The sequence below is a fragment of the Amblyraja radiata genome, chromosome 4 (genome assembly GCF_010909765.2).
Source record: "Amblyraja radiata isolate CabotCenter1 chromosome 4, sAmbRad1.1.pri, whole genome shotgun sequence".
Classification (NCBI taxonomy): Eukaryota; Metazoa; Chordata; class Chondrichthyes; order Rajiformes; family Rajidae; genus Amblyraja; species Amblyraja radiata.
In genome coordinates this window covers 118,285,005-118,302,407 of record NC_045959.1, presented here as the reverse complement: position 1 = coordinate 118,302,407, position 17,403 = coordinate 118,285,005, and the positions used below count along the sequence as shown (strand labels likewise).

General features: G+C 49.6%; 1 protein-coding gene across 3 annotated transcripts in view; it reads right to left on the bottom strand.

Moving 5' to 3' along the window:
* cables1 (Cdk5 and Abl enzyme substrate 1) overlaps window positions 1-17,403 on the bottom strand; it is a 118,370-nt gene that overhangs the window by 36,039 nt on the left and 64,928 nt on the right. For 2 of the 3 annotated variants that reach the window (XM_033020346.1, XM_033020348.1), the window contains one exon: window positions 5,484-5,561. The exons of the other annotated variant lie outside the window; for it this stretch is intronic. In XM_033020346.1, the coding sequence (XP_032876237.1) occupies window positions 5,484-5,561 (78 nt within the window). The remainder of the gene's footprint in view (window positions 1-5,483; window positions 5,562-17,403) is intronic. 3 annotated transcript variants of the gene reach the window in all.

Here is a 17,403-nt window from a genome sequence, read left to right as displayed (position 1 = left end):
AGCCAGCACAGCCATTCAATGTGATCATGGCTGATCGTCCACAATCAGTACCTCGTTCCTGCCTTCTCCCCATATCCCCATGATTCCGCTAGCCCCTAAAGCTCTATCTAACTCTCTTTTAAATCCTTCCAGTGAATTGGCCTCCACTGCCCTCTGTGCCAGAGAATTCCACAGATTCACAACTCTCTGGGTGAAATTTTTTTTTCATATCTCAGTTTTAAATGGCCTCCCTTTTGTTCTTAGACTGTGGCCCCTGGTTCTGGACTCCCCCAACATTGGGAACATTTTTGCTACATCTAGCGTGTCCAATCCCTTAAGAATATTATATGTTTCCATAAGATTTCCTCTCATCCTTCTAAATTCCAATGAATATATTGTTTGGCTTGATATGAAACAAGGAGCCAATTTCATAAGTGATTGGAGCAGAATTAGGCCATTCGGCCCATCGAGTCTGCTCCGCCATTCAATCATGGTGGATCTGTCTCTCCCTTCTAACCCCATTCTCCGACCTTCTCCCCATAACCCCTGACACCCGTACTAATCAAGAACCTTTCATTCTCCACCTTAAAAATACCCATTGACTTGACCTCCACAGCCGTCTGTGGCAATGAATTCCACAAAGTGCTGACCACAAAGTAAATCACAGGCTGAGCAGCATCTGAGGCACATTTTACAGATTAAACAATAGACAATAGGTGCAGGAATAGGCCATCGGCCCTTCGAGCCAGCACCGCCATTCAATGTGATCATGGCTGATCATCCACAATCAGTACCCCGTTCCTGCCTTCTCCCCATATCCCCTGACTCCACTATCTTTAAGAGCCCTATCTAGCTCTCTCTTGAAAGTATCCAGAGAACCGGCCTCCACCGCCCTCTGAGGTAGAGAATTCCACAGGCTCACAACTCTCTGTGTGAAAAAGTGTTTCCTCGTCTCCGTTCTAAATGGCCGACCCCTTATTCTTAAACGAAGCATATTGAAAATAACTCTATTTTACTGCAATCTTTGACCTTAGTAGGAACAACCAAAGGGTTAGAGGAAATGATTACCTGTCGGAAGTGGTGTCGGGGTTCATGTCTACGTCTTGACAGTTTGTGGATGAGGAACACTTGCCTTCACCACCACTCTGTTATCAAGCACGCGGCCCTCATAGACACAGTGGTGCAGTGGTAGACTCGCTGCCTTACAGCGCCAGAGACCCTGGTTCGATCCTGACCTCGGGTGCTGTCTGTACTGAGTGTGTACGATCTCCCTGAAAGCACCTGGGTTTTCTCCGGGTGCTCCGGTTTCCTCCCACACTCCAAAGACGTACAGGTTTGTAGGTTAATTGGTTTTGGTGAATCGTAAATCGTCCTTAGTGTGTGTGGGATAGAACTGGTGTACGGGCGGTTCGCTGGTCGGCGCGGACTCGGTGGGCCGAAGGGCCTGTTTCCACGCTGTATCTCCGAACTAAACTAAAGTACAGTGCCTTTGCTGCCTTAAGTACCACTCAAGCAGAGCAAGCTCACATTTCAACCTTAAACCTCTGCGGCACCCTAACAAGACAAGTATGGTAAGATTACTTCAAATCAAAACCTTGAATTAAAGTGTTATTTTGGTCTTTGTCCCTAGAAAATTATATTTACAATGTTGTTTTAACAGGAAAATGCTAGAGTTTGCTTTGTCTACGTACAATGATATCATTCCGATAAATGCTCGTGACATGAAGCTGCTATTGGCGGCTTGAAATAGCTGTGTTTTGTCTGAAATGGTTTTTTAAACATAAAAACATAGACAATAGGTGCAGGAGTAGGCCATTCGGCCCTTCGAGCCAGCACCACCATTCACTGTGATCATGGCTGATCATCCCCAATCCAGGGAACCGGCCTCTGAGGCAGAGAATTCCACAGACTCACCACTCTCTGTGAGAAAAAGTGTTTCCTCATCTCCGTTCTAAATGGCTTACCCCTTATTCTTAAACTGTGGCCCCTGGTTCTGGACTCCCCCAACATCGGGAACATGTTTCCTGCCTCTAGCGTGTCCAAGCCCTTAATAATCTTATATGTTTCAATAAGATCCCCTCTCATCCTTCTAAACACCAGTGTACAAGCCCAGCTGCTCCATTCTAATTTCATATTTTGATTGCTTTTATTGCGTGGCTATTATTTTTACTCATGTTTTATGTTTTTTAATTTATTGTTGTATTTCATATGTAATTTTTGCGCCTCATGTGAGCTGTTATGTTGTCTGTTTATGATGTCTTGTTTATTCTTCTGTACAGCACTTTGGTCAACATTGGTTGTTTTAAAGTGCTTAACAAATAAAGTTGGATTGGATTGGATTGGATTCTCTCAGCATATGACAGTCCCGCCATCCTGGGAATTAACCTTGTAAACCTACGCTGCACTCCCTCAATAGCAAGAATGTCCTTCTTCAAATTAGCGACCAAAACTGAAGAAGGGTCTCGACCTGAAACATCGCCTGTCCATTCCCTCCCCAGATAGTCATATAGTACAGAAACAGGCCCTTCGGCCCAACTTGTCCGTGCCAGCCAAGATGCCCCACTTATGATAGTCTTGCCTGCGTGTGTTTGTCCCAGACCTCTCCGAAACGTTACAATGCATACACCTGGCCATATGTATTTTTAAAACTGTAGTAGTACCTGTCTTAACTACCTCCTCCAGCAGCTCGTTCAAAAAAACCCACCACCCTGTGAGTGAGGTGTGCAGGAAGCAACTGTAGATGCTGGATTCAACCAAAGATAGACACAAAAAGCTGGAGTAACTCAGCGGGACAGGCAACATCTCTGGAGAGTAGGGTTGCCAACTGTCCCGTATTAGCCGGGACATCCCGTATTTTGGGCTAAATTGGTTTGTCCCGTACGGGACCGCCCTTGTCCCGTATTTGACCGCTACTACTCGGGTCGAGGGGACTGTCGGGTCGTCCGGCCCAGACTCACCCGTCCCGACGTAGTGCAGCCCATGGAGTGCAGCAGCAGCAGCAGCAGCAGCAGCACCTCGCCCATGGCCCCATCGGTCGGTCGGCAGCCCGGCCAGCTGTCCGACCTTCGGACCTTCGCTTACCGCCAACACCACCACCACCCGTTCCTTCTCACGGCCGATCATCGGTTCAAGAGTTGGACGGGGCGGTGGACTTTGTGCGTGACGTCGCGCGCAACCCCCGGGCCAAAACTCCTCAGCTGGCTCGCCGGCTGGTCTTTGTGTGCAGTCCAGCACCCGGGGCCAACTCATCATTCACCCAGCCATGGCCGAGTCGGTCAACGAATTGCCGTCGGGAATTTGTCCCTTATTTTGACCTTTTGTCCCTTATTTGGGAGTGAGAAAGTTGGCAACCCTACTGGAGAGAAGTAATGGGTGACGTTTCAGGTCGAGACCTCTGGTCTGAGGAAGGGTCTCGATCTGAAACCTCACCCTATTCCTTCTCTCCGGAGATGCTGCCTGTCCCGCTGAGTTACTCCAGCATTTTGTGTCTACCGTCTGAGTGAAAACGTTGCCACTCAGCTTCCTGTTAAATCTTACCTAAAAATGACATCCTCTGGTTTTACCCCAGGCTGGGTAAACGACTGTGTGAATTCACTGTATCAGATGCTGCCTGATCTGTTGTTCCTCCAGCACTTTGTGTTTTTGCACCTAATCCTGTCCCCACCTCTATTTTCCCGCTCTCCATCCCCCCTCCACCCACTCCAGTCCAATCAGTCTTAAGATTCCCGACTCAAAACGTTGTCTGTCCATTCTCTCCACAGATGCTGCCTGACCCACGAGTTCCTCCAGCACTTTGTGTTTTTTCTGCTCAAGGTTCCAGAATCTTCGGACGCCCCCTCCACAGAGAGGCGGCTTTTTCCATGTCGCCTCCCCTGTGGCCTAACAGCAAAGATCGGTGCGGCCTTTCCCGGAGACGCGCCTGGGGCTTCAGCTGCGGGCCCAGCGCGGACTCTCGGCGTGGTGCGGGTGAGCCCTCGCCGGGGCTCGCCGGAGGGGAGCGCTCTGTTTCGCTGGCCCGCGGCAGCCTGCAGCCTGAAGCCGTGGTCTGTACAGCTCCAGCTGGCGCGGCGTCCGCAGCCTGGGATCCCTCGTTGGTGACCTGGGGGAAGAAGAAGCTCCGACTGCCGGCCCGCGGCCAACTTTTACCGCGGGCGCGGGGTGGACTTACCATCAGGCGGGGACTTTAAATCTCCGACCGCTGGCCTGCGGCCTACACCAGCCTGAAGCCGTGGTCTCCGGTGGGGAGGCACCGATTCAGGACTTACCTGGACTTTTTACCTTGTCTACACATCTGGACGCTTGCAGCGGCGACTGCGGAGGGTTCAGGTCCCCACCACGGGGGAAAATGGAGGAGGACTGGCCAATTTTGTGCCTTCCACCATAGTGATTAATGCTGTGGTGGATGTTTGTGTTAAATTTTTGTTGTGTTTTGGTGTGTTCTTTATCATTGTAGCACTGCTGGGAAATTCATTTCACTTGCACTTTACGTACAATGTGACGAATAAAACTGTTGTATTGATTGATTGATTGATATAGCTCATGAACTGGGCTGTTGTGAGAAACCAAAACTATAGACTTCAGAGATACAGTGCAGAAACAGGCCCTTCGACCCACCAAGCCCGCGCCAACCAGCGATCACCCCGTACACTAGCTCTATCCTACACGCTGGGGTCAATTTACAGAAGCCAATTAACCTACAAACCCGCACGTCTTTGGAGTGTGGGAGGAAACCGGAGTACCTGGAGACAACCCACGCGGTCACAGGGGAGAACGTACAAACTCTGCACATACAGCACCTGTAGTCAGAATCGAACCTGGGTCTCTGGTGCTGTGAGGCAGCACCCAACCACCCCCCGCCCCACACACATCAACAGATTTTATTTTTAGACATGAGATTCCACAACAGTATTTTTAAGGCAGAGACAGTCAGATTGTCACTTGTGGGCGGAGCACCAAGGCAAATTCCTTGTATGTGAATACTTGGCCAATAAACATTCATTCATTCTTGATTAGCGCGGGTGTCAGGGGGTTATGGGGAGAAGGCAGGAGAATGGGGTTAGGAGGGAGAGATAGATCAGCCATGATTGGAATCTCCGGAGAGAAGGAATGGTTCTTAGAATAAAGGGGAGGTCATTTAAGACCGAGGTGAGAAAAAACTTTTTCACCCAGAGAGTTGTGAATTTGTGGAATTCCCTGCCACAGAGGGCAGTGGAGGCCAAGTCACTGGCTGGATTTAAGAGAGAGTTAGATAGAGCTCTAGGGGCTAGTGGAATCAAGGGATATGGGGAGAAGGCAGGCATGGGTTATTGATAGGGGACGATCAGCTGGCTCGAAGGGCCGAATGGCCTCCTGCTGCACTTATTGTCTATGTTTCTATGATTGAATGGCGGAGTGGACTTGATGGGCCGAATGGACTAATTCTGCTTCATCCTTCCACTTATGACCTTATGAAGAGTATAAAATGGAACGTCCAAGACACTGGGTTCGAGTTGTAACGTACTCACCCAGCCTGGCCGCTGTCCTGATAGGGCATGACTGAGAACACAGAGCAAAAGGACCTCTTGCCACTGATCAGCACTACCCTGCAAAAGCAGAAACCATCAGTCACTTACAACACCATTTCACCAACCCTGCCGCCATACCTTTCCAATCTCCGTCACGGCACCAGCACCACCAGATGGTGTAACTCTGCTGCCAACACAATCTCATCTTACATTTACTTCAAAAATAACACACACGGTGGCGCAGCGGTAGAGTTGCTGCCTCACAGCGCCAGAGACCCGGGTTCCATCCCAACTATGGGTGCTGTCTTAACGGAGTTTGCACGTTCTGCCCGTGACCTGCGTTGGCTTTCGATTTCCTCCCACACTCCAGACACACTCCAGTCGAGTCCAGAACCAGGGGCCATGGTCTTAGAATAACGGGGAGGTCATTTAAGGCTGAGGTGAGAAAAAACTTTTTCACCCAGAGAGTTGTGAATTTGTGGAATTCCCTGCCACAGAGGGCAGTGGAGGCCAAATCACTGGATGGATTTAAGAGAGAGTTAGATCGAGCTCTAGGGGCTAGTGGAGTCAAGGGATATGGGGAGAAAGCAGGCACGGGTTATTGATAGGGGACGATCAGCCATGATCACAATGAATGGTGGTGCTGGCTCGAAGGGCCGAATGGCCTCCTCCTGCACCTATTTTCTATATGGGTTTGTAGGTTAATTGGCTTTGGTAAAATCATTGTAAATTGTCCCTAGTATGTAGAGGATAGTGTTAGTGTACGGGGGGGGGGTCGCTGGGTGAGCCGAAGGGCCAGTCTCCGCGCTGTATCTCTAAAGTCGACAATCTCATCGCAAAATGCCGAGCTTACAAGCAAAAACTACCAGTGAGACCAATATCTGAGTCTACGCTGAAGATACGGTAGACACCGAGTGCCGGAGTAACTCAGCGGGTCAGGCAGCATCTGTGGAGAACATGGATAGGTGACGTTTCACAGAGTGCTGGAGTAACTCAGCGGGTCAGGCAGCATCTGTGGAGAACATGGATGGGTGACGTTTCAGGTTGAGACCCTTCTTCTGAGTCTACGCCAATAGTAACAGTCCTTGCCTGCCAATGATATCGATATAGGGTCAACTCTGCATCAGTTGGGGCGTCGGTAGAGGTGCAGCTTTACAGCGCCAGAGACTCGGCTTCGACTTCGACTACGGGTGCTGTCTATATGGAGTTTGCACGTTCTCCCCGTGACCAAGTGGGTATTCTCCGAGATCTTCGATTTCCTCCCACACTCCAAAGACGTGCAGGTTTGTAGGTTAATTGGCTTGGTGTAAATGTAAATTGTCCCTAGTGTGTGTACTGTAGTGTTAGTGTGCGGGGATCGCTGGTCGGCACGGACCCGGTGGGCCGAAGGGCCTGTTTTTCGCGCTGAATCTCTAAACTAAACTAAATTAACATCACTTTTTAAGAGCCAGAAGCGAAACAATTTGTTTACCGAGTCAATTCTTGTCAATGTACGGTCATATAAGGGAACAATTGTTTCATTTATCAAACACAGAAACAGGCCCTTCAGCCCACAATCCCCGCACTGTCACGGGGAGATGGTACAAACTCCGTGCAGGCAGCACCCGTAGTCAGGATCGAACCCGGGTCTCTGGCGCTGTATGGCAGCAACTCTACCCGCTGCACCACCGTGATCCACTGTCTGAGTCATTGAGTTACTCCAGCACTTGCTGAAGTATGCTGAGATTCCCGTGTCTATGTTGGGCATTAGTCCATAAGTGATAGGAGCAGAATTAGGCCACTCAGCCCATCAAGTCTACACGGCCATTCAATCATGGCTGATCTATCTCTCCCTCCTAACCCCTATCTCCTGCCTTCTCCCCATAACCCCTGACACCCGTACTGATCAAGAATCTAACAGGAGGAAACAGGACTCTCCCCATTACTTTCATTAAGATGGAGTCATAGCATGAAACAGGCCCTTCGGCCCAACTCGTACATGCTAACCAAGGTGTCCCATCTACGCTAGTCGCATTGGCTACCTTTGGCTCATATCCCCTGGCTAGGCCTTGGCCTACCTGATCTCCCGGTTGCCCAAACACTTTAACTCCCCCTCCCATTCCCACAGATGGATAGAAACATATAAAATTCTTAGAGGATTGGAAACATATAAAATTATTAGAAGATTGGACAGTCTAGATACAGGAAAACCAGGGGTCACAGTTTAAGAATAATGGTTAGGCCATTTAGGCCTGAGATGAGGAAAAACCTTTTCACCCAGAGTTGTGAATCTGTGGAATTCTCTGCCATAGAAGGGAGTGGAGGCAAATTCACTGGATGTTTTCAAGAGAGAGTTAGATTTGGCTCTTGGGGCTAACGGAATCAAGGGATATGGGGAGAAGGCAGGAACGGGGTACTGATTTTGGATGATCAGCCATGATCATATTGAATGGCGGGTGCTGGCTCGAAGGGCCGAATGGCCTACTCCTGCACCTATTTTCTATGATTCTCACTGGGCTTTCTGTCCTGGGCCTCCTCCACTGTCAGAGTGAGGCCCTATGTAAATTGGAGGAACAGCACCTCATATTTCGCTTGGGCAGCTTACACCCCAGCAGTATGTACATTGACTTCTCTAAAGGGCCTGTCCCACTTAGGCGATTTTTCAGCAGACTGCCGACGACTGCCAAGTTCGTGTCAAGACTGTCAGAGTGGAACACACACACACACATCGCAAAGGCGGGGGCCAGGGAAAGCGGGGGAGCGCTGTCTGAAATTCACACCCGCGCAAAGCCAAGGTGATACAGACACACACCGCGATGAACAGGAAGGATAAGACGCACAGACAATAGACAATAGGTGCAGGAGTAGGCCATTCGGCCCTTCGAGCCAGCGCCGCCATTCAATGTGATCATGGCTGATCATCCCCAATCAGTACCCCGTTCCTGCCTTCTCCCCATATCCCCCGACTCCGCTATTTTTAAGAGCCCTATCTAGCTCTCTCTTGAAAGCATCCAGAGAATTCCGCAGACTCACAACTCACAACTCTCTGTGAGAAAAAGTGTTTCATCGTCTCCGTTCTAAATGGCTTACTCCTTATTCTTAAACTGTGGCCCCTGGTTCTGGACTCCCCCAACATCGGGAACATGTTTCCTGCCTCTAGCGTGTCCAAACCCTTAATAATCTTATGTTTCAAACAGTGTACAGTAAGTCCTTTAAAAGAGGGGGGGGGGGGGGGGGGGGGGGGGAGGGAGAAGGGGGGGAGAAACTTTTAAGAAACCAGACAACTTTTAATAAGCCAGAGATACACAGCTGTGAAGTCCAGCGGACATTTAACAATACCGGTCGGTTCTCAAAAATCGTGCTTACGTTTTTCCCCCCCCAATGAGCCACTGAAAATGCCCGGTCAGCAAAGGAGATTAACTAAAACTACCTACGACTACCTCGACTACCCATAACTACATGGCGACCCCACTGCAACTGCACCTACGACTACAGGATTATCCATTATCTCCATGGCCACCAATTCTTGGTCACAGAAAATGTTTCAACATGTTGAAAAATTTGCGACGACCATACTGAGGCCGCTACTAGTTCCCAGAATGCGGGAACTCCTCGCGACCATGAAGGAGACTCGCCAGAGACCACCAGCGAACATGTGGCGAACATGTGGCGGGCGCAGAGTCTCCTGCACTCGCCTAAAAAGTTGCCTAAGTGGGACAGGCCCTTAAATTCAAGTAACCCTTGCATCCCCTCTCTCTCCATCCCTCCCCGTTCTTAGTTCTCCGACTAGTTCTACTGTCCTCCTGATTTAATTTTACTGATCACGCACCTCATTGTCACCTTCCCCTCAGCTAACAATGAACCATTCTTCATTTCCCTTGAACCTCATCCCCTTTTTGATCTATTTTCACACCTCACTCTTCCATATCTCCGTGTCTCCCTCTCCCGCGACTCTCAGTCTGAAGAAGGGGGTCTTCACCCAAAACGTCACCCACTCCTTCTCTCCAGAGTTGCTGCCTGTCCCGCTGAGTTACTCCAGCATTTCGAGTCTCTCTTCGTTGTAAACCAGCATCTGCAGTTCCTTCTTACACATTCACCCTCTTCCCCATCCATGTACTTGTCTAAATGTCTTTTCAATGCTGTTATATCCACCTGCCTCAACTACCTCCTCTGGCAGCTCGTTCCATACACCCACCTCCTTCTGTTTGAATAAGTTGTCCCTCAAGTTTCTATTCAATCAGATATTTCACATTCAATGAAATTATTCAGATTTATGAGCACTGCTGTTAATTATACTGTAGAAGCATTATTCCCCCATTCTGAGGAGTTTCAGCAACTTTTTGTTTTTACATATTGTATTGGAGGCAGTAATATAGGCAATAAAATACACCTCCCCCTTCCCAGCTCCTTTCTTCCGACCCGTCTAACTCTACCCTGCCATTCAGAGGACACCCACACAGTTGTACAGAGCCCTAGTGAGACCACACCTGGAGTATTGTGTGCAGTTTTGGTCTCCAAATTTGGGGGAAGGACATTCTTGCTATTGAGGGAGTGCAGCGTAGGTTCACCAGGTTAATTCCCGGGATGGCAGGACTGTCATATGCTGAGAGAATGGAGCGGCTGGGCTTGTACACTCTGGAGTTTAGAAGGATGATAGGAGATCTCATTGAAACATATAAGATTATTAAGGGTTTGGACACGCTAGAGGCAGGAAACATGTTCCCAATGTTGGGGGAGTCCAGAACCAGGGGCCACAGTTGAAGAATAAGGGGTAAGCCATTTAGAACGGAGATGAGGAAACACTTTTTCTCACAGAGAGTGGTGAGTCTGTGGAATTCTCTGCCTCAGAGGGCGGTGGAGGCCGGTTCTTTGGATACTTTCAAGAGAGAGCTAGATAGGGCTCTTAAAGATAGCGCAGTCAGGGGATATGGGGAGAAGGCAGGAACGGGGTACTGATTGTGGATGATCAGCCATGATCACATTGAATGTAGACAAAAATGCTGGAGAAACTCAGTGGGTGCAGCAGCATCTATGGAGCGAAGGAAATAGGCAACGTTTCCGGCCGAAACCCTTCTTCAGACTACTTTGTCTACCTTCGATTTTCCAGCATCTGCAGTTCCTTCTTGAACATCACATTGAATGGCGGTGCTGGCTCGAAGGCCGAATGGCCTACTCCTGCACCTATTGTCTATTGTCACGGGGAGAACGTGCAAACTCCACACGGACAGCTGCCGAGGTCAGGATGGAACCCGGGTCCCTGGCGCTGTGAGGCAGCAGCTCTACCCGCTGCACCACATCAGAGGATCCCGGTTTCACAAACTTGGATCTGCACCAGGCATCGATGCTGTGAGTTACGTTCGACATTCCCCACCGCCTTTTAAAGCAACTCTATATCTAAACGTATTCTCTTACGGAGAGAGCAATGGCTGCACGTCGCGTCTCGTCCGCTGACAATGGACTGCATAATCTGCAACATTACCCCACTGCCAGGAGCAGGGACCTCGAAAGGTTTTTAGGCTTCAGTGCACTTGGATCAATTAAACTAAAAACCTTTTTAGTTACGCCCAGATGGTTTCTTTTAAAGGTTTTTAGTTTAGCTTGGAGATTCGGTGCAGCAACAGGCCCTTCGGCCCACCGAGGCTGCACTGACCAGCAATCCCCGCACACACTAGGGACAATTAATAATTTTACCGAAGCCAATTAACCTACTGAGCTGTACGTCTTTGGAGTGTGGGAAGGAACTAAAGATCTTACATGACATAATTTGACAATAGACAATAGGTGCAGGAGTAGGCCATTCGGCCCTTCGAGCCAGCACCGCCATTCAATCTGATCATGGCTGATCATCCCCAATCAGTACCCCGTTCCTGCCTTCTCCCCATATCCCCTGACTCCGCTATCTTTAAGAGCCCTATCTAGCTCTCTCTTGAAAGCATCCAGAGAACCCGCCTCCACCGCCCTCTGAGGCAGAGAATTCAACAGACTCACAACAAAAAAATGTTTCCTCGTCTCCGTTCTAAATGGCTTACCCCTTATTCTTAAACTGTGTGTGGCCCCTGGTTCTGGACTCCCCCAACATCGGGAACATGTTTCCTGCCTCTAGCGTGTCCAAACCCTAAATAATCTTATATGTTTCAAGAAAATCCCTCTCATCCTTCTAAACTCCAGAGTATACAAGCCCAGCCGCTCCATTCTCTCAGCATATGACAGTCCCGCCATCCCGGGAATTAACCTTGTAAACCTACGCTGCACTCCCTCAATAGCAAGAATGTCCTTCCTCAAATTAGCAGATTTATGAACAAGAAACTGTGACTTCCTGACTCTTAGGGTAATGTTTACTTTAGAGATACAGCATCTATCCATTACTCCAGCTTACAGAATAATGAAAGGCATAGAGAGAGTGGATGTGGAGCGGATGTTTCCACTGGTGGGAGAGTCTAGGACCAGAGGTCACACCCTCAGAATTGAATCTGTGTAGTTAATCTGTGGAATTCACTGCCACAGAGGGCTGTGGAGGCCAAGTCAGCAGATATTATTAAGGCAGAGATAGAATCAGAATGTCGTTTATTGTCATTTGAACCTAAGTTCAAACAAAATTTCGTTCTGCAGTCATACGAACAAGAAAACACCAAGACACACAATTTACACAATTTATATAAACATCCATCACAGTGAATCTCCAAACACCTCCTCACTGTGATGGAAGGCAAAGTCTTGTCTCTCCCCTGTTTTTTATTCTTCTCCCGATGTTAAAGCCCCCGGCGGGCGATGATAAGCCCCGCGGCCGTTTAAGCCGCGCCGGTCGATGTCAGGCCCCGCTCCGGGTCGTTTTTAACCCCGCGATTCGGGCGGCAGAAGTTGCCGTTGCGGGAGCTCCGAAAAGCGGTCTCCCACCAGGGACCTGCGAGCTCCCAATGTTCCTGTCCACCGGGCCTGCGGCCGGAGCCTCCAGCTCCGAAGTCGGGTCGCAGCCGCCCGCCACCGCAGGCTCTGCGACTGGAGCCCCAGGTCGATTCCGGTTGGAGGCCGCCGGCTCCGCGATGTTAGGCCCAACGACAACGTCAACGGAGGAAAAAGTCGGGTCCCCGTACAGGGAAGAGATTAAAAAGTTTCCCCACCCCACCCCCCACATGTACACAGCTAAAAATAATATCAAAACTAAAACCAAGACATCCACTTAACAGGACAAAAATTAAAAAAAGACAGGCGGACGCAGAGGCTGCTGCTGACAGGGCGGGTGTCAAAGGTTGTGGGGAGAAGGCAGGAAAATGGAATTAGGAGGCAGAGATCGAGGTGTTTAGGTGTCTGGGCGGCTCGAGCCACGTCGCAGCGGCCTCTGCAGTCCGTCTGTCTTTTTTTCTTTTCTTGTCTCGTTTGAATGTAGTTTACAGTGTTTTCTTTTAACTGGGTATGCGTGAGGGGGGGGAAACTTTTAAAATCTTTCCCCTGCACGGAGAACCCGATCTTTTCTCTGTCGGGTCTCCGTTGTCGTTGGGGCCTAGCACCGTGGAGCGGCCTCCAAGCGGAACAACCTGGGGCTCCAGTCACGGACTTACCCACCATCGTGGAGCTGGCCGAGTTCGGAGCGGGAGGAGCTGTGGTGGCGCGCGGCTCCTACCGCAGGTCTGGTGGACGGTGGCACCGGGAGCCTGCGGGTCCCTGGTGGGAGACCGCTTTTCGGAGCTTCCGCAACGGCGACTTCTCCCGCCCGAGTTGCGGGGGTTGAGGATGACCTGGAGCGGGGCCTTGCATCATCGCCCGGCGTGGCTTTAATGGCCGCGGGACATTTATCATCGCCCACCGGGGGCTTTGACTGACATCGGGAGGAGAATGAGGAGAGCAGGGGAGAGATAAGACTTTGCCTTCCATCACAGTGAGGAGGAGATTCACTGTGATGGATGTTTGTGTAAATTGTGTTGTGTCTTGGTTCTTCTTCGTGTTTGTATGACTGCAGAAACAACATTTCGTTTGAACTTCTGGGTTCAAATGACAACAAATGAAATCTAATCTAATCTAATCTAATCTAATTAATTGGCGGAGTAGACTTGATGGGCCAAATGGCCTAATTCTATTCCTATAACTTGTGAACTTCAGCCCACTGAGTCCGCGCTGGCCAGCGATCACCCCACACACGAGCGCTATCCTACACTCTAGGGACAATTCACAGAGATCGATTAACCTACAAACCTGCACGTCTTTGGGGTGTGGGAGGAAACCGGAGCACCCGGAGAAAACCCATGCAGGGAAAACCACCTAAGAATTTGATTGAAGGTGAACATAAATGCTAAAGAAACTCAGCGGGTGAGGCAGCATCTACGGAGAGAAGGGATAGGCGACGTTTCGGGTCGAGACCTTTCTTCAGATTGATGTCGGGGGTGGGGACGGGAAAAAGAAAGGAAGAGGCAGAGATGGAAGGGGAGGGAAAGGAGGGAGAAAGCAGGGACTACCTGAAATTGGAGAAGTCAATGTTCATACCGCTGGGGTATAAACTACCCAAGCGAAATATGAGGTGCTGCTCCTCCAATTTACAGTGGGACTCACTCTGGCCATGGAGGAGGCCCAGGACAGAAAGGTCTGATTCGGAATGGGAGGGGGAGTTGAAGTGCTGAGCCACCGGGAGATCAGGTTGGTTATTGCGAACTGAGTGGAGTAGTTGGGCGAAGCGATCGCCAAGCCTGCCCTTGGTCTCACCGATGTACAGAAGTTGATGCAAAGGTGAGGTTGGAGGAGGTGCAGGTGAACCTCTGCCTCACCTGGAAAGACTGCTTGGGTCCTTGGATGGAGTCGAGGGGGGGAGGTAAAGCGACACGTGTAGCATTTCCTGCGGTTGCAAGGGAAAGTGCCCGGGGAGGGGGTGGTTCAGGTGGGAAAGGACGAATGGACCAGGGAGTTACGGAGAGAGCGGTCTCTGCGGAAAGCCGAAAGGGGAGGAGATGGGAAGATGTGGCCAGTGGTGGGATCCCGTTGGAGGTGGCGAAAATGTCGGAGGATTATATGTTGTGTGCAACGGCTGATGGGGTGGAAGGTGAGGACAAGGGACACTCTGTCATTGTTACGAGTGGGGGGATGGGGAGTGAGAGCGGAGCTGCGGGATATAGAAGAGACCCTGGCGAGAGCCTCATCTGTAGTAGAAGAGGGGAACCCCCGTTCCCTGAAGAAGGAGGCAGTGCAGTGTAGGTTCACTAGATTGATCCCTGGGATGGCGGGACTGTCATATGAGGAAAGATTGAAAAGACTAGGCTTGTATTCACTGGAGTTTAGAAGGATGAGGGGTTATCTTATAGAAACAAATAAAATTATAAAAGGACTGGACAAGCTCGATGCAGGAAAAATGTTCCCAATGTTGGGCGAGTCCAGAACCAGGGGTCACCGTCTTAGAATAAAGGGGAAGCCATTTAAGACTGAGGTGAGAAAAAACGTTTTCACCCAGAGAGCTGTGAATTAGTGGAATTCCCTGCCACAGAGGGCAGTGGAGGCCAAGTCACTGGATGGATTTAAGAGAGAGTTAGATAGAGCTCTAGGGGCTAGTGGAATCAAGGGATATGGGGAGAAGGCAGGCACGGGTTATTGATTGGGGATGATCAGCCATGATCACAATGAATGGCGGCGCTGGCTCGAAGGGCCGAATGGCCTCCTCCTGCACCTATTTTCTATGTTTCTATCTCCGATGCTCTGGTTTGGAACACAAGATCTTGGTCACTAATTCCGCTATAAAAAGACCTGGACAGGGTACAGAGAGGATTTACGAGGATGTTGCCAGGACTAGAGGGTGTGAGCTACAGGGAGAGGTTGAGTAGTCTGGGTCTCTATTCCTTGGAGCGCAGGAGGATGAGGGGTGGTCTTATAGAGGTGTATAAAATCATGAGAGGAATAGATCGGGTAGACGCACAGAGTGTCTTGCCCAGAGTAGGGGACGAGAAGGCAGAAGTTTAAGGTGAACAGGAAAAAATTTCATTTGAATCTGAGGGGTAACTTTTTCACACAGTGTATGGAACGAGCTGCCAGAGGAGGTAGTTGAGGCTGGGACTATCTCAACGTTTAAGAAGCATTCAAGACAAACAAAGGCCAAAGATGAAGACAAAAGGCAGTGAGATGAGGAGAAAGGAGAGAAGAGGCGTGAAATGTAAACACACTTTCATTCTCATTCCCATTCCTGCACAGTCCAGGTCCCCTCCATTGTGAGCGATTTTAGGCCCCATATCTGAGGAAGGATGTGCTGGCTCTGGAGAGGGTCCAGAGGAGGTTTACGAGAATAATCCCAGGAATAAGTGGGTTAACACACGATGAGTGTTTGTCGGCACTGGGCCTGTACTCGCTGGAGTTTAGAAGAATGAGGGGGGGACCTCATTGAAAAGTACAAAATAGTGAAAGGCTTGGATAGAGGATGTTTCCACTAGTGGGAGAGTCTAGGATTAGAGGTCACAGGGTCAAAATTAAAGGACGTTCTTTTAGGAAGGAGATGAGGAGAAATTTATTTAGTCAGAGGGTGGTGAATCTGTGGAATTCTGTGCCACAGAAGGCTGTGGAGGCCAAGTTAGTGGACATGTTTAAGGCAGAGATAGATAGATTTGTGATTAGTTCGGGTGTCAGGGGTTATGGGGAGAAGGCAAGAGAGTGGGGTTTGGAATGAGAGATAGATCAGCCATGATTGAATGGCGGAGTGGACTTGATGGGCCGAATGGCCTAATTTTTCTCCTATACTCATGATTGCCAGAGTGAGGCTAAACGCAAATTGGAGGAACAGCACCTCATATTTCGCTGTGTCAGTGGTATGAATATTGAATTCTCTCACTTCAGGTAGCCCCGGCATTCCCTCTCTCTCCATCCCCTCCCCCACCCAAGTCCCACCAGCTTCTCGTTTTCACCCAACAAACAGCTAACAACGGCCTGTTTCCTTTGTCATCGTTACTGTTTTGCATATCTTTCATTCATTGTTCTTTATCTCTCCACATCACCGTCTATATCTCTCGTTTCCCTTATCCGTAACCAGTCTGAAGAAGGGTCTCAACCCGAAACGTCACCCATTCCTTCTCTCCAGAAATGCTGCCCGTCCCGCTGAGTTACTCCAGCATTTTGTGTCTCCATAAAAACCAAATGAGTCAACCGACCTTTGCAAATTACTGCAATTAGCAAAAAGTCATCGTTCCTTGCCAGGAGTTTCATTGGTCTTGTCCGTTGCTCAGCTGGAGTTTTTGATGTCCGTGTTAGAGTGAATAACTCGCCTGTTACCTCCTTTATTTGGTAGATACTGGTAGCATTGGTGGTGAGAGCAGGTATCTATCTATCTATCTCTGAGGGCTGTTCTGGGACTCCAGAGCTAAGTGTTGAGCCTCCTCGAGATGTCGTGGGCCTAACTCAACGAAACACCAGTGAAGGGAGGTTGTGATTGAGGCAGTGCAGCGTAGGTTCACGAGATCGACCCCTGGGATGGCGGGACTGTCATATGAGGAAAGATTGAAAAGACAAGGCTTGTATTCACTGGAGTTTAGAAGGATGAGGGGGAGATCTTATAGAAACATATAAAATTATAAAAGGACTGGACAAGCTAGATGCAGGAAAAATGTTCCCAATGTTGGGCGAGTCTAGAACCAGGGGCCACAGTCTTAGAATAAAGGGGAGGCCATTTAAGACTGAGATGAGAAAAAAACTTGTTCACCCAGAGAGTGGTGAATTTGTGGAATTCCCTGCCACAGAGGGCAGTGGAGGCCAAGTCACTGGATGGATTTAAGAGAGAGTTAGATAGAACTTTAGGGGCTAGTGGAGTCAAGGGATGTGGGGAGAAGGCAGGCATGGGTTATTGATAGGGGACGATCAGCCATGATCACAATGAATGGCGGTGCTGGCTCGAAGGGCCGAATGGCCTCCTCCTGCACCTATTGTCTATGTTTCTATGTTTCCAAGGGAGGTGCCCACTTGATAACCCCACAATCTGTTTTTTATG